This window comes from Hirundo rustica, chromosome 1 (genome assembly GCF_015227805.2).
Source record: "Hirundo rustica isolate bHirRus1 chromosome 1, bHirRus1.pri.v3, whole genome shotgun sequence".
In the NCBI taxonomy this organism is placed as follows: domain Eukaryota; kingdom Metazoa; phylum Chordata; class Aves; order Passeriformes; family Hirundinidae; genus Hirundo; species Hirundo rustica.
Window position 1 is genome coordinate 90,754,935 of NC_053450.1, and position 26,036 is coordinate 90,780,970.

Genomic DNA, 26,036 nt, shown 5'->3' on the forward strand with positions numbered 1-26,036 from the left:
TTAGATAGAACGGAGAAAAAAATGACACGACGGGAATAATTAGGTAGTGGAATAGATTACCCAGACAGGTTGTGCAGTCTCCGCATGGGGTTTTTTTAAGACCTGACTGGACAAAGATGTAAGGGACCTCAGACCTCCCAAAGTCCCTTCTACTCTGAATTACTATATGATAAACCTCAGAATGGATCTTCTCTATCTCCTCAACAGAATTTCCTCCATGCAATACAGTTTTCATCAATCTGTTTATTTGAAGTCAGTGTATATGCTGCTATTCACTCTACGGATCAGGAAAAAAATATAAAAGGTTGCCCTTCTAGTTTTAACTAAACAAGATCTAAGACAATTTGGGCAAGAACCATACTATAGACAGGATGAGACAACATTTTTTTATTGTTTTAATACGAGTGAATAGATTAAGAGATCTGAAATGTTGTAAAGCAATATACATACTGAATAAATAATATGCACAGGAGAGTCATGTCTACATTGTAACACTGGCTAGTATTCAGAATACTTCAAATAAATCCAGTGACATTGAATAGAGTCCATAAAAATGCTATCCTGTCTTCCCTTGTATGAAATTGTTCAAGTATAAAAAAATCCAATACAGTGTAAAATATTAAATTCCATTTCGGTCAAGAATAAAAATTGCAAGTATTGTAGTTTCACAGGACAATGTAAAGCAGCATTTTCTAGCAAAGGGAAAAATAGTCAGTCTACATACAGATGAGTGAGAAAACGGCACTAATGTATTTGAGAGGTCTACATGAGTAAGTAGTAGAGGGAAAAAGAATGAACTAACAATGTTTTATGAAAAAACCTAAAAAAGTGTTAATTTAAGAGTACCCTCATACAGTGCACATACTGAATTTAAATAAATCCAAGTCAACATCCTTAGTTAATTAGGTTAATATTTAATATGCTACATCTAAGCCTACTAAATAATTTATAGCATGAGATGAATACATAATTTTACAGTGTCACATCTAAAGTCGCTTTCTTTAGAGCGCAGAATAGTAAAACTTTCAAAATAAATATTTCTTTTTAAATAGCATAACAATTAAGGCACAGTATAAATCACATACCATTAACCCTTCAAGAACTGCAGTCTTGGTAACAAAAAGTTGCCTTGTGTACTGTATGTTTGCTAATAAATATTTTAAATATAATCCTGAAATAGATATTAAAATTGTACAAATGGTTTCAGAAAAGAAAATTCCCTTAAAACAGTTCTTAAAAGGTTTTAATTCATTAGGCTTCTTCCTGCCTTTATTCACAAGTTACGAATAGATGCAATAAATAGAAAGAGAAGGCTGTTGTAGTAAAGGGCTGATCCTATTTTAGAATCAGAATAGCTGACACCAGCAGTTAAAGTTTCCCAAAAGTGAAACGGGATGGGGCGAGGGATTAGGATGTGACAAGCTCATCACATGAGCATGAGTGATGTGTTCTGTCCAGAACTGTCTGTGTTATTGATTGTCTCTACAGCTGTTGCACCCCTTACTTCCACATCACTTGCTCCATAGTTCCACTCATCCAGAGGACAGAGAAGAAAATAACTTTGGTGCCTGTCCGCCATCTTACTAGCCGGCCACCTTCCTTGGGTTGTTCGGTGCCCATCAGTGAGACAGTGACAAGGTCCTGTCTCACGAAGACAACTTCTGAAAGCTAGAAAGGACAATCAGTGCTTTAAGCTCGTTTCCTCTTAAAATGGATAAACGTTACATATTGCTGACTCAAGTTTTTTCCCTGGTTCAAACTTTTCAGATACCATTTTCTTACTTATAAAAGGCAGTTTTGCTTCCCTGATACTGTAGAAAGTATGTATTTGCGCTTTTTTTGGTACTTTTTCGTTTGTTTGGAAATATGAAGTCCCATTGCTACTCCTGCCACTCTTTCATGACAGTACAGTATTTTTCCCTCCATTTTCTTCAGGCTTGATACTTGAAACTAGACATGCCGCACTACCCTTCCCCTCTAACAACACGATTTGGATGCATACTGTATGAAGACAGCAGAATAAAAATCTTTAGTTTTGCAATAGCATCGCTTTCCTTAAAGCTCCTTAGTTACTACGAATTGTCTCTGTTAACTACGTATACTGGAAGGCCGAGGAGAGAAGAGGGAGCACGAGCTTCCTTCAGGAGTCCATCTGCTATTGCATGCGGTCCGCCTGCAGCTGTTGGGGCTGGTATTGGCCGAAAGCCGCCGCGGCCGCCGCGGCCGTGCCGGGCGCTGCTGCGGTGAGGGGCTGCTGCACGGCGTAGCCGTAGCCCCCAGCTGCCACATAGCCGGCGGCGGCGGCCGGCGAGGCGGCGTACGGGTACTGCTCATAGGCGGCGGCCGCCGCTGAGTACTGCGCGTACGCCGCTCCGGTGTAGTCGATGTAGGGGGTGGTGGAAGCAGCGGCTGCTGCGGGCTGCACGTGGGGAATTACCACTCCGGGCTGCACAAAAGCCTGGGGATAGACATAGTGAGCGGGTATCCTGTTGAAAGATGGGAGAGGGAGTTAGAGTCAGTACGCGAGTCAGCGTCTTAAGTGTCATATCCATACTCCGAACTAAAACAAACTCAATTTAGTTGTTGTTATGTGCATAGGGTTGCCACAATAACTTGACTCAATGGACCAATTATCAGTTCACTGGCCTGAAGAGATGCATCGCTCCAAAGCACAGCGTTGTAGCTGAGTTAAGTCAGGGTGTTCGGTGTTCCTTGAGGATAATATCTTTAATGCCATTCGAATCTTTAGAAGGACCAGCATTACTGATGTCTGTTTTAAGACAACTCTGAAGGACTAAGCTTCATTATTCCATCTGGAAAATTGCAGTACTCGTTTTTTCAAATCACCTGCAAGTCATTTTTATTACCCCTCTTCTCTCTTAACTACTCAACTCTTAGTAAAATTACTTCCTGCAATACTTTTATTATTAGTAACGGAGCAGTTTGACAGCATCACTATAATGAGTTTGACAAGAGCCAATAAGGCAACAAAACGGTTGAACCCTGACTTCATGTCAAGTTTTCCCAGGGAGGAGTGTTAAGAGCGTATTGTGGCAACCCTACTTAAGTTGCTATGCAGACTCAGCACACATTAATTTCTCTGCAACCTCAGTCACCCTTATTAAAAATAAGAAAAAAACCAACACAGGCGACAAAGGAGTTTAAATAGAGTTCACAAGTGTGGTAAACACAGCAAGAATCACACTTTCCAAACGAACGATAGTGCAGCTCACTCCGTCACAAGAGGCCATTGAGGGGAAGCTACAGAGATGCTATTAAAATCCATTAACAGTGACTCCTACGTACATGTGCATCACACTTTTATAAAAAAGTTCGTAAGGACACAAGGCTCAAACCTGTTTGATTATCAGGTCACTGATGTCCTGTTTTGTGCCAGCTTGTTTATTTCTATGCAAGACATACAGCATAGAGTTTTTTGGGAGGTGGGCATAAGATTAAGTCTAAACAGATCTGGTGCTTAACAAAAGCAAAAAACCCCGCAAATTTACAGTTTAAAAAATAACCATTCTGAATAGATGAGTAAACACTTTCCCATCTTTTCCAGGTCACATAATTTGCTTTCTTGGCCTGTTTACTTAGCCCTTTTGTTTTAAAAACTGGTCATATCATTGTCTTAGCACACAAGTGTACATACATGTTAATCTCATGGTTGGATTTTATCATATAATATGATTTTAAAAAAATACTCTGTATAATCCTCATTTTACATTCATAACCCTGTCTTGCATCTGGATTTCCAAAGGTAAGTCCTTCATATATGCAACTCCTTCCCAGCCAGTGAATCTCTATAAATGCATGAAAAACTTCTTGTGCAGATTCACTACTATTTCATACTGAACTTTCTTTAGCTTTACAGACACCTCTAAAGACTGCACCAACCTCTGAACACACTTCAAGCACAGATGAAAATTGTAGTGGTAAAAAGTGTCCTCTATTCTCCAAATTCAAGATTTCATGGAAGGGGTTTGTTGGAGGTTTTTTGTTTCATTTTAAAAATAGCTTTAAGATGTACTTAAGTGATCAACAAGGAAACACTTGCAATCAGAAGGGACACTGTCAACTAGAATCATAGCAAAGCATACTTTAAAATAAGGGATAGACTTTAAACCAGCTCAGTTTCCTTTTTCAGAAAAAAAGTGCTCAGTTGCTTGAATAGGAGTATTAGCAGAGAGAAATGTTCAGTTGCCATGTTTAAGACATGAACACCACAATCATAAAAACCCAACATATCAATGAAATTAATTTCCTATTGAGGTAAGGAGAAATGAAAAGGAAAAAAAAAAAAAAAAGTGACAAATAGGGAGGGATTGGGAAGGGAAAGAAAACATAAAACAAAACCGTAAGTTGGGTTTTTAACACTCACCTAATTTATGAAGTGATTAGCCAGAAGTGCATTTGAAGCATACTTAAGCTGGCTCTGTGCATTTAAATACACATCATTACCTGAGCTCTCCATATGGATGAGCATAAGCAAGCATTTTGTATTGGTCACCAACCAAGCACAATTCTAATAAACGTAACACCATACTTCTTAAGCATTTAAGGAAAGAGGTATAAGAACAAATTTGAAGTCACAGACAGCCTCTTTTGCATCACGAAGAATCCATTTAACACCACATCAAAGGAATCTTTACATTCAGCACTTATGGAAGAGAGTAATTCTAACGGAAGAGACAGTAGGCAAGCTTATCAGGCTGCTTGTGTTGTCTTGAACTGACGTTACTAAGATTTTCTGAAGACACTTGGACACTCGGCCATATCCTTGAATAAGACAGAAAGATACATGTGCTTCCACTTAAGCTCTTCTGTCTTGGTTTATTTAAGCCAAAAAAACTAACAGGTGGTGAAGTTATGAAACATTATCTGTTTGCCACATCTTACCCTACAATAAACATAAACCCTGTGCAGGCTCCTCTCCACCGTGCCATTTAACACATGATGATTGACAGCATAAGCTGCAGTGGGGCTATTTTTGATCATCTGTCATGCTACAACTGTTTTCAGTCAAGTAAAATGGCTTTATATGGCCAAAGTAAATTTCTACCTACTGCAGAGGCCAGGACATGAAGATCTCAGCCATTCAGAACCCAACTGCTTTTCATGCTCTGCCAGGTCAAAAGCTGAAAAAGCAATTCCCAGTTACACTAGAAATCCCTAGTATCCTTAATTTTAAATAAAAGCTGCTGCTTTACTTTTCAGAGTGATAGCATGAGAAATGCCCAGGATTTAAGCTCTCTTTCTTGGCAGTAGTTTTCATTTTGGAATATGTATTTACTCTTTTATGCTTTTGCAATAAAGGAAAATATAAAGTATTTAACTTTAGCAATAACTGTAGCTTTGAGATACTCAAAATACCCACATCCCTGCCACGTGCCTTAAGACTTTCTTTGTTGTTGTAACAGAATATTTATGTTTAACTAAAGACCTCAAAAATAATCCTATAGGCAACAATAAAGTGAACGGTAATTTCAAAGAAAGAAAACTTTTCAGACTAATGCAGAGAGCTGTGGCATATAGAAATTCAGCAGGAGTAGTGCATCTGTAACTCTCAGCATTACATTCTCAGAAAAGTAGATACTTAACTTTAAACAAAATGTTTTGCATTGGCCTTTGCAAGGTATCATTTGCTTTTGTAAGCATAATCAAAGACTAGATTTTCACCAATGAACAGCTCTCCTTTTTAACAGAAATAGGTTACATAAACATTAAACATACGAGACCCTTACTATGTTTCCTTTTATCTGATAACCACTAAGAGGACGTAACAGCAGGCTAACTTCTGACTGTTCCAGCTTCATTCCTTCTTTTCAGACTATCTGTAGTCTAGTATACAGATCTTTTGATCACAAACTCAAGAGGGGGCTTTTCCTTCTCTCTTAAGAAAGGCAGATTTGCCTAACTCTTGGAAGATATCAAGCATATCGCATCAGCTAACCATTTGATGATAGGCTTAATAACTTTGGATTTAACTCTGGTCTTACTGAAAACAGTGGGTATGTTTTCATTTTGATCAAAGTATAGGTTTTAGACAGAAAATAAAGAACAAAAAAAAAATCTCTATACCAGTTACCCATATGTCTGAATAACTCCAACTTTTCCCACCAATATTAAAGTAAAAAATACATTAGCAAAACAAGAAAAGCTATCTTGGGAAGCAAAGTCATCTTCCCCCTCCATAAATTCCTGTTGAATTCAGAGATAGTATTTTAATAAACAATCCTGAAAACAAAGCTGTATAAATAACCAGTCCTGTAATCAAACAGCTTTCTATGAAACACACCAACAGTAAGAGAGATGCTGAATGTAAAAAGCAGGAAGAAATGTTATTCTGCAGCACCAAATAAAAAAATTCCCTGCATTTTAAATGCATCATGCGTTGAAGCTAATCTAGTTTCTGTCTCCCTCCACCACAACAGTGTAGTACTGAAGTCAGAATATTGAACTTCTGCATCTTCTCAGTAAAAGTAATGTAACATAATCAAATTATTTTAAGTTTATTATTTGATAGATGCGAAACCTTATGTTGCCATGCCCCGTTTCTGAAATCAAGTGTTCAAGGCCAGGCTGGATGGAGCTTGAGCAACATGGTCTAGGGGAAGCTGTCCTTGTCCATGGCAGGGGTTGGAACAACAACATCTTTAAGGTCCCTTCCAACCCAGGCCATTCTGTGACTCTGTGATTCTAAAACACAGCTGACCATACCAAAATATGGCAGCACCTCACTAATATGCACTGTTAAGAAAAAAACCCAAAACTCAACCACAAAACATTTGAAGCTTTTGTGCGTGGATTAGCTGAGTACTGGTAGTATCACCACTACAGCCTGCTTCACACAGTGTGTTAGGGAAGCATACTTCCAAAGTGCAACTGCACAGGAAGAACAAAAGCTTTAGGGTGACCGTGTATTTCAGTGCAATCCACACAGCAAAAGTGAACTCTTCAACTGAAGGAGATTCAAATAAGCACTGAAACATCCCCTCTTACTGTCAATGAAGTGAATTAAGATGTTCATTCATCCTAATGACTGCTGTTCTCCTTAATGTGAACTACATACTTTAGATAAAGGTACAGGTCACTGGAAATTTTGAGGAGGAAGAAGGATTAGTAATCTCTGTTGTTTACACAGAGTAAAAGAAATGCAACAGCCAAGGATGAAAAATTACCGATTTCATACATACATGACTCTGCGACCAACATTCCTTCAGATTTATGTGCAATGCATTAGAAATCCAACCTTACTCAGATTTCTGGAATGATTTCCCTGACCTAAACATGGTTTATGTCACCTGTTGTTGGCTTTGGGTAACAAAAGCAAGAAAGTCTGCACAGTCCTTTAAGCAAGGGACTGCCACAGGTCCTCCTTTTCTGTTGCGCTCAGCAAATACTCAGTCTCTCCACAGCTGATCCCTGCACAATTCAGTAGTTCCCTTTTCAACAAGTGTTTTAACAGCTCTGGAGATGAGGTGTTCTGCCTCCTGCCTGCCTTAGAGCAGGCATCATAAACTGATCACTGCATACACACTGTCATCTCACACTTCAAAGAAGCAAGCAAAATACAGTAGAGGATAATCATAACAAGGTTAAAAAAAAAAAAAAAAAAAAAAAAAAAAAAGAAGACAAAGTTTTTTATAGCCTCCCTGCTCTCAGAAAAATCAATACACTCTTTTAAAATTACATGAAATTTTTAAGAAAAACCTTGTCCCGTGGTTTTCAGGATAGGAATTGTTTCCCTCCATTCTAACAAATCAAATTACTGAGAGGCTACTGTTGCTTAATAACAGATAAGTATGATATTCTAAAGCTATGCTAATCAAATAAACAAAATATGTTTGTGACTCATTTTCCCTACTTTACTGTTAGCTTATGCATTAATTAGCAAAATGCACTATTTCGCAATGAATTTCTCAGTCAGTGTGCATTAGTGAAGTGACACTATCGAAAGCTCAAAGCGGACTTCACCTCCTAATGGTACGACTATAAAAAGCAAGAGTTAGATCCACTTAGCAATAGTTTATACTTAAATTCAGGAGAAATGCACTACATATTAAAGACAGATTGAAGAAAAAATCCCCTCAAATTAGAAAGCCCAAATGGACGCACATCGTTAATAAGGAGCTCCACACCCTTCCCAAGAACAAACCCCTCAAAAATTACGAACATGCAAGCAATATGTTGATTTACTTAAAAATCAAGAAATCACACAATTTAGCACTCACTACAAAATACGGTTAAAAAAAGTCACAGGCTACAGCTTGAAAGCAAGGAAAAAAAAAGTCCCTTTGCTCCCCATGGCAAAGTCACTCCTCAACAACAAAACCAAAATTAAAAAGACCCCCCCCCCCCAAAAAACTTTCACTACAGCTCTTTCAATTAAATAAAAGCACACAGTTTAGCTATCAACACCACTTCATTACTGTAATAAATAAATAAAAAAAGCACACGGAGGTCTATTGACTATATGAAAAAACATACATGCATCGTTAATCACCATTTTAGCTTGTTTGTGTTTGAGTCTACTGGTTACAGAGTTTAATTCCAAACAGAACTATTCCACCTCTTATCATCATATCCTTCTGATCAGTTATCTTAACTGTAAACGATCCCTGTCAGATTAGAAAGAGATAAATAACATTGAGTCAAGCTGAAAAAAGAGAAATGGGGCACAGCAATCTTGCATCAAGTCATACCTCCTTATTTTATCATAGGGTCATGTGGGACTGGACTGCTTAGTCGGAAGGGCGACGTCCCACACAACTTGACTCAGCTGCGGCATTTAGAACATGACCGACAAGGTGAGCGCATTTATGGGTATACATTTATAAATCTGAGAGCTTCAGCACTGCTGGCCAGCTTTAAGGGTGCTACTGCAAGAAGCCTTCAATGAGCATACTTTTTCTTCCCTTTTTTTTTTTTAAAAAAAAAAGGTATTTTTCCTCCCCTGATTGAGGTCCCATTGACACATTGAGACTTACCCGAAAGGCCTCTGTATGAGAGCTGGATGAAGCTGCTGGACACCAAAGGCAAAACCTACAAACAAAAACACATCACGTTCTCTGTATGTGTATTTTTTGGCCACTTATTTATACTATATATATATATATATATATATGTATGCACACACAGAAAAAAATTGCAGAGCAAGAGCCTTCATTAACAGCCTCCGGTAACAACACCTGAAAGCCTGTAGAACCCTAAATTAGAAAGCAAAAGTTATCAGTCTCTACACAGACACACACACACACACACACAGAGAACTTAAGCCAATAAAGCACACACTTCCCTAGAGATGTTTAAGAAAATTACTTTTTCTAAACAAGAACAGGGTCTTCGTTCACATTTTACCTGGTGCTCCATTTGGATTCCTAACTTTAGTATCTAAATGACTGGATGGTACTTTCCATTCATCAGTGTATTTGTGTAATTTCTACAGATTTAAAATTTAAGTAAACCCTACTCATGAGCACTTAGCAGAGGGGGTCAAATCCCAGCTTCATTTCTATTCTCCAAACTCCCTAGAATAAAGCCCATTTTTCCTTGGTGGGCATTTAATTACTTGCACTAGTGTTCATCAGGCTAAACAGGGGGGAATTCAGAATGGGCTCCTTGAGAGCACAAATGTGCACACACTCCATGCTCCTCTTGCTGCAAAGCAGCAGTCTGGGAAGTGGCTAGGACATCAGATTGTCTCATTTGTGGTTCTAGGAAGAGCCACTTCATTTTAAAATCTGCATAATAGCACTCATCTGCTTGAGAAGTTTGCATTAAGATATTGTTTGTATTAATAAGACCGCACACATTGGAAGCGATTCACTCCTAGGCCAATCTCACCCCGCAACGATACTGTAAATGGTCAGCGCCACCACATTCCCAGCAGCAGGAATAACCAATGAAGTGTTTGAGCAGTGGAAATCTTCCTGGGGAACTCCAGATATTTTATCTCTGATCGATTTTGTTTTTTAAATAAGGCACATGTGCAAAATAGCCAGAGAGTTACTACATGCTGCATTTAAGAATCAAAACCAAAGCACGCCCAACTGCGTGCGTACTTCAGGAAGGTGGAGGGCAGCACTACCTTTTTTTGAAGTTTTACTCTCTTCAGAAACCCGAGGTACGGAGAGAAATGCCATTCGGGGCTGCTTCCTCACCTGGCTGCATTATCCGCGGCTTGGCACCCAGGTACGCCAGGTTGACGTTGGCTTTCCTGCCATCGATGATGGGGTTGGGGTCCTTACAAGCCCTTTCAGCAGCGGCTCTGTCAGCCATGGTGACCTTAACGGGCGATGCCGCGCATTAGATCCCTTTCCGCGGGGAAGGAGAAGCCTCCCGCCCACAGCAGCGACCCGGCCGTACCCGCGGGCGGCGCCGAAGGGCTCCCGGCCGGACCCCGGCCCGGGCCCGCCCGCCGAGCGGAGCGGGGCGCCGGGAGCCGCGGCGGGCGCAGGGCGGAGGGCGCGGGCCGAGCTCCGCCGCCGGCAGATAAACCCCGCAGCGGCCGTATCAGCGAGCAACAGGCGTGCTGGCGGTGTGCGAGGAACTGGGCAATTCCCCCCCTCAATCTCCTTTTTCAGTAATCCCCCCCACCCCTACTGCCTCTATCCAAACTGCCCAGCAGGGAGAGAGAAAAAGAAGAAAAAAAAAAAAAAAAAAGAAAAGAAGAAAAGAAGAAGAGAGAAAAGCAAAAAGCCCCTCCCGGCCCCCGAGCTCCTACAGCGGCCCCCGCGGAAGTTTGCCCGCGATGCCCCCCCCGCAGCCGCCCACCTGCCCCGCCGCCCCCTGCCCGGCCCCGCGCCCCGGCACTTACAAAGCCGTATCCCCGGGACTTGCCGGTCTGCCGGTCAGTGATGACCACCGCCTCCTCGATGTCCCCGAAGACCTCGAAGTACTTGCGCAGACTGGAGTCGGTGGTGTGATAGGGCAAGCCCCCGACGAAGATCTTGGTGTAAGTGGTGTCCTTCTGCGTCGTGTGCATCTTCCGCCCGGCCCTGCGCGCCGCGCCGCGATCTGCACCCACGCGTGGCCGCCGGGGCGTGCGGGTCCTGGGCGGCGAGACTCGCTTCCAGACTCAGCCGCGCTCTTTTTTTCTTTTTATTTTTTGTTGTTCCTCCTCTCTTCCCCCGCCCCCCGTTTTCCCCCCGCCACCCAGCTACAATGCAATTCCCTTCTGGCTTTGCAGACCCAGCTTCCTCCTCCTTCAAGAGCGGAGCCTCGCAGCCTCGGGCGGTTTTGAGGTAGGTACCGGCAATAGGAGGAGGGGAGGCCGGGCAGCAGCCAGCCTGGCGGCCGTAGCGCTGGAAACGAGCAGAAACAGCAGCTGGAAGAGGAGTGCAGGGCCTGGGCTCTAACAACTGAGTGGCCTCCCCCCTAAAAGCCACCGGGTCGGGCACTCTCGGTTCCTCCTCCTCCTCCTCCTCGCAGGGGCGGGGACGGCGGCGGGGCGGACCCCGCTCTCGGCCGCGGCGGGGCCGGGGCTGACACGCAGCTGTCGGCAACAGCTGGATGCCCCCCGTGCGGCGGCAGCCGGGCCTCGGGCCGCCAGGCAGAGGGGCGGCCTCGGAGGTGCCCCTCGGGGCGGCCCGGTGCCCTTCGAGACAGGTTTGCTGCAAACAGCAAGTGCCAGGGGACAGGGGCCGATGGGGTCACCGGTGCCCGGCCGGCCAGTGTGCCCGCGGGCACAGCCGGTTCACTGGCTGCTGGCGGTCCTCAAATGCTTCGATCCCTCCCCGAAGGCTTGTGGTCAAACCTCTACAACCTCCGCTTACTGCTCTCTCCAGGCTAGCAAAACTACGGTGTCGCAACACATCAATTTTTTATTGTGGTGGTGCTTCTTGCTGTGGTTCTTGCTGTTCGTTTGGTCACAAGATGGAAAAAAATATGGTAAAGCTGTTTGGCTTGTTTTTCTCTTCTCTTGCTGCCTCTGCCCAATGCTGGGACTGGGAAGGATGAACAGAAGCATAAAGAAAGGAATGTCTGTGCGACATGAAGACATAGAGGACTGTGGAGTTGGGGGTAAGGGCGACTCCCAGGGAGACTAGAAGGATGGGAGAAAGGTTAAAGATTGGGGAAAACAGATGTGCATATGTGTATAGACTTCTAAACCGTCCTCTTGTGGTCCCAAAGTCTTGATAAGTACTGTGAATCTCTTTTTCTGCTTTTACCTTCTTTCTCTGTCTCCTAGGCTTTCCCCTATAAAGACTCTCTCCCTTGGAAAAAAGAGCAGTGCATCATTTGCAAGACAGACTTTCACAAAGTTGTTCAGCCCCTCTGGTACCAAACATTAACCCTAATGAGAGCACATCACCCTAAACTCAGGCCCTGCTTGCCTATATCTAACCTTAGCTCCATTTGATTTTTTCATCGGTAGTTTCCAAGTTCCAATGGCCTATACAATCCTAAGCCATGCTGTCACTAAACCCTACTTGATCCTTCAGACTCTCCAGATTAAGCTTGGTTTAACATGTTAAGACTAACTCAAGTGAAATCTAGCAACACCAGCAGGAGGAGACATAATTGTCGCTCTTCAACTGAAATTATGACCGACCCATAACCTGGACATGAATTCAATGATGTCAGCTAACTCTGTCCCCAGATGTCTTCCAGCTTGACTCTCCTGTTGGTCTGGAACATTGTGTTAAACCTGATACTCCAGCCACTTCTGTTTCAAGGGCTAATCGTAATTTTAAACTCTAGCCCAGTGACCTGAACTTAAATAGTAGCCCAGCTAAGGTTATCAGTGCTCAGTGGAGCCCTGCAGCACACAGCCCTCTTAGCAGTGCTTCTCAGACCCCTGTGGACCTGGAAGATGAACTTCATCTAAAACCAAATGTAGTCCAACCCATCATGTTTCCTTTCCCTTGCTGTGCCCAGCACTCCTGAGTGGTTTCTGCACGAAGGGTGAATTAGCCTGGCTTTCCAGTGATTACACAAACTCCTGTATTAAGGCCAGAAAAGCAACATTTGGCTGTCCCAGAACTACTTGCAGATGTATTTAGGAGTTTACCTTTTTCAGCCCAAGTGGAAGACTGATGATTTTGACAGACCCAAACCCAAAATCTAGCTTTTTGGTCTAGCAGCAACAGTAGGTCTTCCAGGATTCAGAAAAAAACTACTTTTCCACACTATGTCTCAGCAAAAGACAAATGTCTTGCATTTAGGTAGGGTTCATCATGCAGTCCTTGTTCATACTGCTAATTCAAAGTATCTGCAGTACAGTTTTCAACCTACTCTGACAGCCTAACACATCCTCTTCTGTAAAACCAGAAGTGACACTGGCCATTAACCAATCAAAATATATCCTGTAAGCTATTCTACAACAGTCCTGCTACTGTACTAGCATCCTCAATTAAAGATGGCAATCCCAGTAAAATTCAGGAATAAATACAATTCTCTAGCCCATTCATTTCTGTAACTGAACTGTATCACTAGCAGTATCACAGGAAAACAACCCCTACTGTTGAAGGATAACTCCTCAAAACTCAGTTTTACCTTACATCCCTTCTAGTATCAGACCTTTTTCTGCTTTGGTGGTCTGACAGAATCTAGGGTATGATTTTCCAGCCTTAGGATTCCTAGGAATCCTTACCTAAATCCCAGAGAAGTGATACCTCATAATTTGCGACTTCCTCTAGTCCATTCAGTCCACTGTAAGCACAAGCCTTTAATTTTACATGGCATAACCTGTGAAAAACAAACACAGGCCTCCAGCTCTTGGATGCATCATCTTATGACGGAACCGTGGCTGATACAATTCTACTAGCACCAAGCTATCTACTCCTTCAGCAGCCCTCAGAAATAAAAATATTTTCCAACCATATCTCAGTCTTAATCATCACTTTATTAGGTTTACCCAAAGAGAAAGATGACCTCTGTCATATGGAAATTAATTAAAGACCATTTGAACATTTTAGTGATCAGGAATATATTGTAGGCTTCTCTCCTATACCATATGTTAACTCCAGATTTTGGGCTAGTCTTAATCCAAAGGAGGTTATCACAAACAGCCTGGGAAAGGAGTTCTAGATTCATCCATTGTGGAAATGTTCTGATTTGGGCTTGTGTCTTTGTGCTAGAGCTGGGTTTCTGCAAAGCTTGAAGAGCGAGGTTTATCTACAGAACCTGTAGGTACCACAGAAAACTGATGAATATGGATGAATTCAGAGGAGGATTAGCCTGGAGTTAGCTTGAGTCCATGGGACAGTGTTTACCTGGCCATGCTGGATGTCTGGCTAAATTTGCAGTCAGACTAATGGATTTTTAAGATTTAAAGGCATTGACTGTACAGCATTTATTCTGCTGAGGGGAAGTCCATTGACAGCTTCACCAGTGTCATTTTCCCAGTTGCTCAAGATAATATGTATGTTGGTGTATTTTGGTGTTTTGAGATGGATCAGCTGGTGATTTACTGCTAGGGATCTGGTTGTGGCTTTGGAATGTAAGTGCAGCAAAAAGAAATTTATTCCTATATGCTGCAAATTTTGCAGGAGTGACGCCACTGGTGAAAGTGTGACAGTTTGGGCAAGAAGCGAGAACACGTGGAAAGAGGAGTGTCTAGGTGGAGCATTCCTGGGTGAGATGTGAAACAGAGTTTCCTAAACACATGGAAATTTGGAAATTGAACCAGGGTCACACATGTTTTGGTAAGTACCACAAACAGTAGAACACTGTAAAAGAGCAGTATTGGTCCTATAGGCAGCTCTTTTGGCCTTTTCAGGATCTCCGTTTTAAATCAAGGTAGGATACAGGCACCCAGGTCCTGCTGCAGTCTTTTATATCACTGGGAATCTCTCCTAGGTATGGAGGTATTGATGCTGAAGGGCATTGTAGCTGACAATTACTTTCTATCTAATTTTAATTGTTTTAAAAAATATATCTGAAGCTATAAATGAGAAAGTGATCTAGTGTTTCATTTGGAACCTAGTAACACGGCTTAATAGGAGGAAACCCCAGAAGCTATCAGTCACAATTAATTGGTTTTACTCAGAGATTTTGTGTTTTTGCTCTCAAGGTAGGATAGAATAGACAGCTTTCCAGTTTACCAAATGTTGCCACTCAGTGGTATCAGCGTAACTGTAATATCATGCTTTTTATTTATTTATGAACACCATATGCCTGTCATGTTGGAAACCAATGGATGTTGTGTGTTCATTCATTATGTTTCTAGAAACAACAAAGACCCGTGATTATATTGCACACCAGCCATTCTTGCTACTGCTTTATTTCAGTAAATAATAGTGGTCTTCAGAGCATTCACTGCACCATCAATTAAATGCAGCTGGAATTTCTATATACATATACATATACACTTACACACACATTCTATTTGCTAACACTATTGTTAGAATGTCTGGGGCCTAAACCACCATGATTTGTTATACAGGGCTGAAAATAAAAGTATTTCTTTCTCTGTTAACCTAGTAAGACCGTCAGTTTGGTCAGTGAGACATTTCTGCTGAAGTTCCATAATGCCATAGCTCCGTGTAAGCATTTGGCTAATAACGTTAGGCATGGCTTTGTCTGCTAATCTGTGCACTTCCACCAACCACATCCCATTACAGAGGAGAGCAGAATGTCTAACCTCTGCTCTGCTCAGTGCGTGCTGCATCGGTGATAGTTTGACTTTGTCTAGGGAAGCATAAAGTAGGTAGTACGCTCATGTTCCAACAGATCACAGTGAGAGAAACTTGGAAACCTCATCCTCTTCTCACTCTTCTTGCTGATCTACAATTTTTATCTAGGAGAAGAAGTTCTTGAATTGTGAATTTCTGCTAAAAGTTTCCTAACTGGGGAAACTTCCACCATCTCTCTCCTGATAGTGTCTCCATTATAACAGATTTCATCATAGGATTCTTTTTTCCCCCTGAAATCTATTAATATTGCTGTACTCCAAAGCCCCTTTTGTTACAGTATCTGAGCTCTAAGCCACACAGTCTTCAACTATGAAACTGTCCTTATTCCCAATTAAATCACCACATGTCGACCACTAGGTGTAGTGTCTGATGGGAATATTTTTCCATTTAAAGAGCAGAGGAAGAGGTGACAGAATTTCAGCAAACAAAATTAAAAGCTTGTGGAATGCAGATTTAAGACACATTGCCTATCTGTAGGAAAATAATAGACGTCAGGGGAAGCAAGGGTGAATTATGAGTGAAGCCAGAAGGTTGAACGCATCCATAAAAGTTACAATGCATGTCATGATGGTAGGGGAGCATGAGGAAAAGATATGTTAGGAAAAAAAGCCAAGGGAAAGGGTTTATGAGTACCAGGTCATATGTACTATACTGAACAGTGCTGGCCAGTGCTAGAACAGGTCAGAAGGCAGAATGAGGCTGGTGCCTGGCGTGAACTGAAGTTGTCCTATGATGCTGTAATGGAGGGAGCGCTGATGCCAGAGGCTGTACCTGCAAAATCACAAAGCTCTCACACCCACCATGTGACACACTCAGGATTAGAACAATGATTCTTCACGTTGAATTAACAACAATTCAACATTGCTTCCCTGACACAACAAGCAAGGCAGTTGTGTCAGGGAAGCAATAAACTGGGTTTTGCAGAACTAGCTAAAAATACAAATAAATTGGAGTGTGAAACACCTGAGTCTCATATTTACCTGTCCTGATCACAGACAACTAAGAGACAGACATTTAACAAACCTGCAAAATCCCACTGATGTTCTGTGTGGCGTGAAGGCTAAATGACTGCCTACTAAGCACACTCCTCCTGTCCATCTTTAAAATGTTTTACATTCACCCCACCATAGTGCCCAATGGGAAAACCAGTGCTTGGACCCATCTGCTGAGCCATATACACATAGCCTGGATTGATAAAACATGAAACTCATTACTTACTTGTATTTTGTATGCAAAACAAGAAGTCTGGTACAAAGAATATTGTTGAGAAAAATTCTCAACCAGTCTAAACTGGTGAAGCACCACTAAAAGCAAAGAAATTAAACCAACTTACATCAGGTTGCATCTGACCTGCAGTCAAATAAGCAGGGGAAAAAAAGAAACAAATTTGGGGATGCTGGTGAAAGACAGCTACTAAACCCTCGCCAGTTATTATTACAAGGGATTAAAATGGCAGTCAACAAGCTGTATGCCAGACATCAGCCTCATAGAACACTGCACGTCTCTTAGCAGAAGTAGATTAGTAGAAAAGAAATGTGGATATATGGATAGAAATGCAGAGAAGATCTCACTTAAACACGCTTCAGCCCCTTAGTCCTTAGTGAGAAACTGATGACTTGAATGCCGTAGTACTGCAGCTCTGTATTCAGGGATAGCCATGTCAGTGGCCCCCCGCACTCTTAGCCCTCCAGAGGAGTGACTTCTGTTTTCCTATCAGAGAGCTGGAAGGTTCTAGTTTATGGCCAGAAAATACCACATCCTCATTTGTCAAGTTCAACCCAACCCAATATATATATATATACTTCTTTTTTAAGGACTACTTTTTAAAGACTATTCATATTGCTTGTGCTGGGGAAACTGAGTTTGCAAGAAAATTTGCTTTCACCTCACTGCTGAAGCAATTAAAGTAGAGTCCAAAATGTTCTCTTGACTACTTATTCATTAAGAGGAAAAGAGAGTTTTCAGTGTTCCTCAGCACTCACCCAGGGATGTCTGCTAATCACAGCACGAGCAAAGAAGAGCGAGAAATGCTCCAGAGAACTGTCCTCTCCTTTCCTTTGGAGGTGTCTGGCTCAAAGACACGTAGAGGAAAAGCAGATGAATTATATTTGTGCTCCATCTTCTTCTCACAGCATCTTTTGCCAGATATAGGGAGGCATTCTTCATGTTGTGACTTGAACAATCAGACTAGATCTTGAGACTTTCTCTGCAAGGGCTGAAGAGAGGATTTAGGAAGGAAGATAGACTTTAACTGGAGATCATCCCATTTATGTGCTGTCCTCTCTCTGGATAGACAGTGTATTGCCAGTTTCACCCATACTGTGCACATGAGTTGTGGTGTGGGAGAATGTAGCTTGTTTACTAGCTCAACCATGTTTTCTGATCCAAAGATATCATGTTGCTGTCAAGTATTTTTAGTCTGAGCTTCTTACTATCCAGTTTACTTTGCAGTCTTGGTTTCGTCAACTAAAAATAGCTGCAATATAACAATAGCTTTTAGGTGGTAGCACTTGTTGGATTAGATGTGATTTGTTAAAAAAAAAAAAAAAAAATAGCAGCATGTGATAGCCGTTCAGTGCCTTCATTCCAGAAGGACCTTGGAGAGATTTACTACCCTGCACTGAGTCTCACCACCTGCTGCTGTGGTACAGCCAGCGCTCTGTAACACAGCATTCCTCTTCTTCAAGGACTGTCAGACCACATTATCTTTGCTGGTTCAGAGTTTTGGTTTTTTTTTTCCTGTCTCTTTTCTTTTTTCGTTAGATAGAAACAAGGTAAGTTAGAATTTGGCCCAAACACTAAAGTGGAATAACCCTCCATCTGCAAAAGATCGTGGAGGCTTTCTTCACACCCTGCCAAAATGTCAGGAGCTCTGTAGCATGATCTCTTGGTAAGGTGACACCTGCAGGTATACAGCTCTGCTCCCATCTTCCTGTGATATCCAAACAGAAGTGACTCAGAAGGGAGGAGCTCTGTCTGCACTGAGTCACCATTGCTTTCTATATTTACCCTACAAATTTAAAAGTCAAATTCTGTCAAAAATTTACCTGTAAGTTTAACCTGTAAGATTCTAGCCCCAAGGGCTACAGCTTCAAAACTATGCAGCAGGTTGTTTTTTTGTTGTTTTGTTTTGCAGTACAAGTGGAAGTTTGAGCATGTTACTGCATGAGTAGCGGGAGTTTCGTCCGTGTAGTATCTACATACTTATTCCTGCAACCCAGTAAGGTAATGTGAGGTTTCTAAGCATTCTTACAGCCTTTATTGTCCTCAGTTGGAAAAGGCATGACTTTTGCCTTTAAAAAGAAGTAAAAAAAACCCAACCAACCAAACTCAGGCTTTGTCATGAGAATAAAAATAGTACTGTTTGGCTGGTTTGTCATCTTTGTCCCTTAGTCTTAAATTTCACAGTGCATATAAGGTGTGAGGTTATGCAGTAGGACACAGAAAGCATGTTGTGCTCTAATGCCTCCATTTTCACCTCTAGAAAGGACCTTTGCTGAGCAAATACATCTATGAGTGTGTTAACAGTGCTATACAAGAGATACTACATTATCCTTAGGTAAGCCATGTACAAGGATCAAATTGGATTTAATTCTACCGAAGGATTATTGTGTGAAAAATGGACCCAGGCAACATGAAACAATTAAAAATCCATATTAATTGCATATAAGAATGAGATGTAGTTCTTGGATTTTTTTAAGACACAAAAGGTAGACTGTATTTTGAGACCTAAGATAAGCATCCTGCCTACCCAATTAGCATTGGTCAGTCTGTTAATTTTCAGTGAGGTTTATCAATTCTTTTTAAAATTAGAGTTTGAGCAATAATCTTTCTGAGATTTGCTCAATTTACCAAGATCGGTCGTGAAGCACAAGGTAACATAAAGAGATCAGCCCATTTGCTGACCTGATTCTACACATTATCTTTTCACTGGGAGCTGCAAGTATGTTGCCATGCACTGTGTCCCTAGGGAATTTGGGAAAGGGTAAGGATACTGCATCTGCTGCAGGCAAGTGCATGGGACCTCAGTGGATCTGTGCAAAACTGACCTGCTGTTTGATCTGTACATATTCTACCCTTTGAATAAGGCTGGACTAGGCAGGATTGCCTCACTTCAAAGCACAACAGTCATTTAGGGGCCTAAAATGCACTATCATTATATCAGAATTAGGAGAAACTGCATTCCTGCACATTGATTTTACTATACTTGCTTGCTGTCTACTCTCATACACAGAATGTCATGCATCCCTTATTAAAAGCAGGTATATTAAATGAAATAATCAGACACCAACATCTTCATATTAAAGCATATTTTTTTTAACCTTCCTGGGAGAAGTCTTGGTCATTTCAGCCTATGAGCTATTTCCTTGGTACTTATTTTTTCCTTTTCATCTTTGAAACTCAATAAGGAAATGAAATACCAACATAAATAAATGAAGAAGAAGGTTTCTCAACACCAATAAGCTAGACAAAAGAAACAGAACACTAGAGAATGTTTATTTATTCATGACATCTTCATGAATGCCATACTTTGGAGGGAATGGGAGATTTTTGTTCATGTTTGACTCTCAAGTGTGTTAATAGGTTTTATTAAAATGGAGAGGTGGAGGAGAGGCAGCTGGCTTGAAAAAAAATAGAGACCCTAAATGCATCCAGAGTAGAAGTTCATGAGAAATACTAGTGAGTAAGAAGAGTCATTTAAATTTGACATTCTACGCAGGGGATGGGAAAATATTTTCATAATCTTATTTAAATGGAGGAAACCTTTTTGAAAGGTTGCATCATTGTGTACTAGAAATACAGTTTGTTCAGGAGGATCTGTTCTTCTCCCTCTTCTGTAAAGGCATCCTTTGTAAGTTTACTAGTTTTGTCTGTGCTGTCATCCTAATAGACATCTTCTGAAACATGTGAAAAGGCCCCTAGAAAATAACAGAGTTCCTTTTAATGAGTTCTGCACATGCGCAAGCGTTTCCAAGATCTTTGAGTATCTCTGCCGTTGAGATCCATACCGCCTGTCTCTCTCTGTGACTGTTTTGAGTTAGTGTGTAGCACAGGGAGTTCTAGTTTGGGGATTCTCTGCGCTGCTGTGACCCTGGATGCATCGGGAAAACAGTCCTAAATGTGAAATTAAGGAATTATGCAACAGTTTTCTCATCTCACTGACTAAGAATTGACAGAAAAGTATGAGAAGATAGAAGCAGGGAAAAACAACCCCCTGGTCTGGCAAGGGTATAAATTAAAATTTCAGATCAGTCCCCAACATGTGAAATTTCTCAGAGCCCCATCCTTGCAATATATTGTGTAAGTTCTCTTACCACAGAAGCTTAGGGACTCAGGTGGTCTCCAGCAACCTTAAAATCTACGTGTAGCAAAACCACGCTGTGCCTCAGATCAGAGCCAAGAAAACAGTCACTTGAGTCTGTTTGCTGTTTGTATGGTCTGTCTAATGTCATTTCAAGTTATCTGATAGCAGTTCTTAAAATGCTGGCAGTTTCCATGCTGTTAGGCAAATGAGGCTTAGAAGAATTAACATATACATATGGTCAGTGAAACAATACAGAGCAATATGTGGGCTTTTTGTTAAGTGGGGTTTTTTTTGTAAATATTTTTCTGCCCTCAGGATTCCTTTGCATTTATTTACATTTGCATTGTTCTTTTTGAAACAGCATGTGCATTAGAAAACAAATGCCAGATAACCCTACTCTGCAGTTGTCAAACAGCCACATTGAAGGTGGGGGCACCCTCTCAATGCAAACATAAAGGACCTCAGATTTTTATGAATTTCTCACCCATGCACAGGGGTACATGAAGATACTCTTTAATACAGGACAAGTCTAGTAGCACTTAATTTTATTTGGAATATTTGCTTTAAGACACTGTATGAGTAAAGAAGATAAATGTCATGCCAAAGATCCAGCTGTATATTCCTAGAGCAGCCTGGGTTAATGCGCTGGTGCTGCTGCCGTGGGTGCTGATGTGGGTGAGAGGTCATCAGTTTCCTTTGCTCTCTTTGCTGTGCCCAGAAGGTGAGTTGTGTCAGGAGGGGCTTGAAGGCTAAAGATCAGAGGGAAAGTAGTCATGTCAGCTCCAAGTATTTTGTTGCCAATTTTCTAAATACCTTATTTCAGCTATAGCTCCTTTGCTAATGTGAATTTCTGGCATTGATGGAAGAGAAGGAAAACAAACCCCAAAGTCTGCAAGTCAGAGGCTCGCTGAGCAAATCCTTTGCTCTGGCATCTCTGCATGGCTTTGCTGCTGTTTTGGTTGTGTGGAGGGCGGGGGTTGAGCTTTATAAATAATGCTTCTCTTGCATAAATAGTTTTCTCCAAAATATCCCATGATAATTATAATAAATAAATAAATGAATAAATCTATATTGGAGAGTGACCTCAGTCTAAAACCTCCCATCTGAGTTGGGACAGGTAACTGTGAAGAGACACTTAAAGATCAATATTAACAATTTAATTGTGTATTTAAGATGAGCAAGGTCAGGTACACTGGGAGTTACAAAGGCTGACTTCAGAAAGAGCCATGATATATATCGGTGTCTAAAAAAGGTGTCAGCTCCCACTGAACCTTTTCCCTTGAGTGGGGCAATCAGAAGCGTGGGTACTTTTTTGCCTCTTGCCCCAGTACTAACAGATTCTTGCACAGCTGACAAGACAGTGAACAATCTTTTCTGGCAGTCATGACATGGAAAAGTTCACTTCCCTCTACCAAAGAACTGTTTTCATGAAACTTGTACAGTCTTAACAATCTCTGAGGACTGACCTCCTTTGCTGCATTTGGTTGATATTGCCAAAGGATTTGTTAGTTTTCAAGCAAAGGAAAAAATAGGTGGGCTGACTGCATACCTTTGAGGCTACGGATTTAAAAACAACAACAACAAAACCAAGAACTTAAAACCAGAGAGGAAATACAGACCTGTCCTGGAAATGCCCTCTCATTTGGCATAGACAAGATGGGTGTTTGAAACTAGTTTTGAAATGTTTTATGTACTCAAGAAAGAAAAAAAATAAAAGAGACAGCAAAGTCAAACAACTCCTTAGTATTTTTGAGCTCCACCAAATGCAGGCAAATTTAAAAAGCCCACTGAGATATCTACAAAGACTTATCAAAGACTCAATCCACAAAGCATGACATTTGCAAAACTCCTGGGAGGCTGTGGCCATGTTGGTGAGTTCAGAGACTATGCACGGACATGACCTGGACCTTTCCAGTAAGGACTGCATGTAGGGCCTAACTTTTGTGATTGACATGGCCAGAAGAATATTTTGCAGGTGGGGTCTGGTGAAGTGTGAGCACCTTTTATTTTCTGCTTTTGTTTAATATGGACACAGGAGTCAGCCAGCACTGCCTGTTGAAAACAGCAGTTTGGTTTGTGGCATCATTTTTTTTTCTAACCTTGCCTTCAGCTGTTGTGGTGGTGAAGGGATCACTTTAATATCTGAAAGCAGGGTTGGAGCCTATGAAATTTCTCAGTGTAGCAGAGGCTCGCTCTGTACTAGGGAGGCAGGAGAGCAATAAGAAGATGGGAAAACAATGGATTCCCTTTTTAAGTTCCTAATATTTTTTTAACTAGTGTAAAATACTTCTGAAAAGGGATCTTTGTCTAAAATACTTGAACATTACAGTTATTGTTTTACTCTGTAAGAACACATTTAATACAAACAGGCAAACAAGAAAAGCCTGACAACTTTTGCCATTGTTAGGAACATGGGGACACCATTGCTCATTAGAAGCAAAACTATATCCAGAAAATATTTGTTGCCATAGTGATCATATTTCATTGATTCCTTTTTCTGCTGTACAGATCTGATTTATTATTTCAGATATTTATAAGTAGCTTCCCTTGGGGCCAAAACTAATGGCTACAACGTAAAGTTGCAAAGACTTTGGATGTGCAGTTCAGTATGGCCAGACAGAGACCCCGCTTAAGCAAAGCAATCAATGTGCGCACGTGGTTTTAAGCGCCGCATCTCTTTCCAAAGAGCTGCATGTGTGCTTAAAATCATGGGCTGAAATAGTCTGCTGCAGCTCACAGCAGATAGTGAACATTTCTATTTTAAACTGTGTGGTTTGTTTTGATTTAACTTTCATAAACTACATAAGTAGAAATAAGTCCTTAAGTAGTTACACCATTAGTCATACTGGGAGTGGTCATTTGCTTACTCAGTAGTTGCTGTGAGCATTAGAGAAAATATGGGCATATACACCTTTCATGGTTTTATGTTCCTTCCACTAATCCTCAGCCTCTGTGAATCGTCCTCTGGAGCCCTCTTCTCCTTAATTTTGTTTATACTAGTGCCAGGGAAATGGTTAAAACACATGCAATTTACAATTGCTTAAAAGGGAATTTTTCTGTAAGTGTGCAAGCTGAGTATGCAGTATGTGTAATCTCCAATAGTTCGGGTCCCTTCAAGAGGAAGTGCTCTTGAAAGCTTCATCATACTCTGGTGCCAAAAATCATGCAAGCTACTCTTCACTGTTTGCTTAGAATATGAATTCCACATCCTTTGACTCTGTATTGTCACGTGTTAATTCTGCCTTTTAAGTGCAATCAAAGGTTGTGTGAGAAAGAGAAAAAAGGAAAAGGTTAAAATTTTACAATTCTTGCTGCTTTTCATAGGTTTTATCCCCTCCGGTAAAGCATGGCATATGCAACTGGTTCTCTCCCCATTTGGCACATCAGAGGGCATTAGCATGTAGTCCAGAGCAACAGGATTGCAAGGGACAGCTGAACCTAGAGAAACAGAAAGGGAGAATTCCAGAAGCAGCTTAAATATTACACTGACACAAACTGCCATCTGCAAAGACAGATAATCAGAAAACTGGTTAACGCCTCTGACATCATCTTTATCCATACTCCTTTCACATCTTTTCAGAACATAGTTTCTATCAGACATTTGACACCTTTCTAGCCTTCTGCACTCAGACTTTCCTAAAATATGCAAATTTGCATTGCAAATCTGTTTTGTCAGAATCCAGGTGGCATCCTTGCAAAAAAAGTCAGGTTTGGTTTTTAGTTTTTAATGCTCCTCAGCATCCCCAGGGTGCCAGTCACATACTTCCTGCTGCCAGAAATTACATGGTCTTTGCAATTTTTTTAGCCTTACAAGGAGTCAGACTCCAGGTCCCTGAGACTACACAGAAAGAGAGGAACAAGATCTTCAGAATTCACTCTTTCACCTGCTCTGTGAATCCACAGGAAACAGTCAAGACATCCCGAGACTGCATCTGAAGGCATTCCATGGCAACACCTGATCTGCAAATGTCCCTCTTGAAGCTGTGCTGCTGGACAGGAGAAAGGTCTCTTCCTGTGACGTTTATTTTGGAATATTCATCAGCTAAGGAGGCCTGGTATCTACTTTCCTTACTTACCATGTGTATTTGTGGGCAGCTTGCCCTCCGTTGGACTCTACTGAAGTATTCTGGGGATGTATTACTCTGGTCCTCTTCCATGGAGTGGCTTTTCAGGGAGGAACAGCAGTCTTCCCAGAACTGGGGTTAAGGCTAGCAGAGAGTGCCAAAGCTTGCTGTGTCCTGGTCCTCCTGTGTCTCCCACAGCAGCAGGTTTCCTGAGATAATTAGATGATAATTGTGAGCTTTTCTGTTCAGCAGTTCCCAGTGTTTCCTCTCAGTACAGTTGTGTTGAACTTAGCGGGAGATTGTTCAAATAAATAAGAAGTGTCTCAGATTTTAACTCAGTAAGTTCCTGTCTCAGAGCAGCGGTGTCATGACAAAGAGATGCTTTTGTTCTGAGGCTGTATTTAGCAAAGGTTTGGAACTTTTGCATCCCAAACCCATGCAATTAGTGTGGAAAGGAAAAGCCCTCTTCTACATATCTCGCAACACCTCTGGGTGAGGAAGGGCCATTTTGCGTCAGAAGCTGAAACAGGCAAAATCAAGTAAAGGAGGCAGGGACAGGCATTCCTCTGCCTTGGCAAAACCAGAAAAGGAGATGGGGGAGAACCCTCGGAGGAGGACGCAGACAAGTACAGAAGGATTAGTGTGTGATATACTGTACAAGGTAACCAGAGCTGAGCCTGGCAACAGGCAGCCCCGCAAAGCACGGCTCCGGTGCTCCCTGTGCAAGGGGCTGCTGTCCATCAGCTCCAGCATGACCCTGCGCAGGCTGTTATCACAGCTGTTGGAAACTGTTATGTCAGTGTACCCTTTCAGTCTCTTCAGGAATAGAAGATGCTGTGCTCTTTTGGATTTTTTAATGCCCTGCTTAGTCTGGATCACAAGTTAGTGAGACATTGATAATTTTAACCGTGTACTATACAGGCCTATTTGTTTGTATTCCTGGGGTGTTGCTTTTTGTTTCTGGCAAATACTTCCAGAGGAAGTTTATGCAGAAAGGAGCTGGAATAATTTCTCTTTCCTTAC

General features: G+C 41.6%; 1 protein-coding gene and 2 long non-coding RNA genes across 4 annotated transcripts; 1 reads left to right on the forward strand and 2 right to left on the reverse strand.

Annotated features, from left to right (window-relative positions):
* Positions 1–372: 372 nt before the first annotated feature.
* Positions 373–11,479, reverse strand: RBM24 (RNA binding motif protein 24). Of its 2 annotated transcripts, XM_040058718.2 has the most exons (5): positions 10,823–11,479; positions 10,167–10,290; positions 8,994–9,048; positions 3,357–3,408; positions 373–2,486 (listed from the first exon to the last, which is right to left on the reverse strand). In XM_040058718.2, exons 1-5 carry the CDS (start codon positions 10,988–10,990, stop codon positions 2,331–2,333), a joined length of 555 nt encoding a protein of 184 aa, XP_039914652.1. In that variant the 5' UTR covers positions 10,991–11,479; the 3' UTR covers positions 373–2,330. The 2 variants fall into 2 exon arrangements, with proteins under 2 accessions (XP_039914652.1, XP_039914562.1); XM_040058628.2 differs by lacking the exon at positions 3,357–3,408 and having other exon boundaries at positions 10,823–11,478.
* Positions 11,480–14,497: 3,018 nt separating this feature from the next.
* LOC120750331 (uncharacterized) lies at positions 14,498–24,997 on the forward strand. The gene is made up of 3 exons (XR_005699951.2): positions 14,498–14,654; positions 18,781–18,869; positions 24,853–24,997. It is a non-coding gene; the product is annotated as an uncharacterized LOC120750331 (long non-coding RNA).
* Positions 21,557–24,935, reverse strand: LOC120750304 (uncharacterized). Its single transcript, XR_005699948.1, has 3 exons — positions 24,834–24,935; positions 24,253–24,387; positions 21,557–21,698 (listed from the first exon to the last, which is right to left on the reverse strand). It is a non-coding gene; the product is annotated as an uncharacterized LOC120750304 (long non-coding RNA).
* Positions 24,998–26,036: the final 1,039 nt, after the last annotated feature.

What these genes read in the sequence shown, in the direction of transcription:
- RBM24 (XM_040058628.2), bottom strand. Translation starts at nt 10,990, where the DNA reads ATGCACACGACGCAGAAGGACACCACTTACACCAAGATCTTCGTCGGG. An exon ending in AGTCCCGGGGATACGGCTTT is followed by an intron (nt 10,291 to 10,822) that starts GTAAGTGCCGGG and finishes TCGCCCGTTAAG; the next exon opens with GTCACCATGGCTGACAGAGC. An exon ending in GCCGCGGATAATGCAGCCAG is followed by an intron (nt 9,049 to 10,166) that starts GTGAGGAAGCAG and finishes TTTTGTTTGTAG; the next exon opens with GTTTTGCCTTTGGTGTCCAG.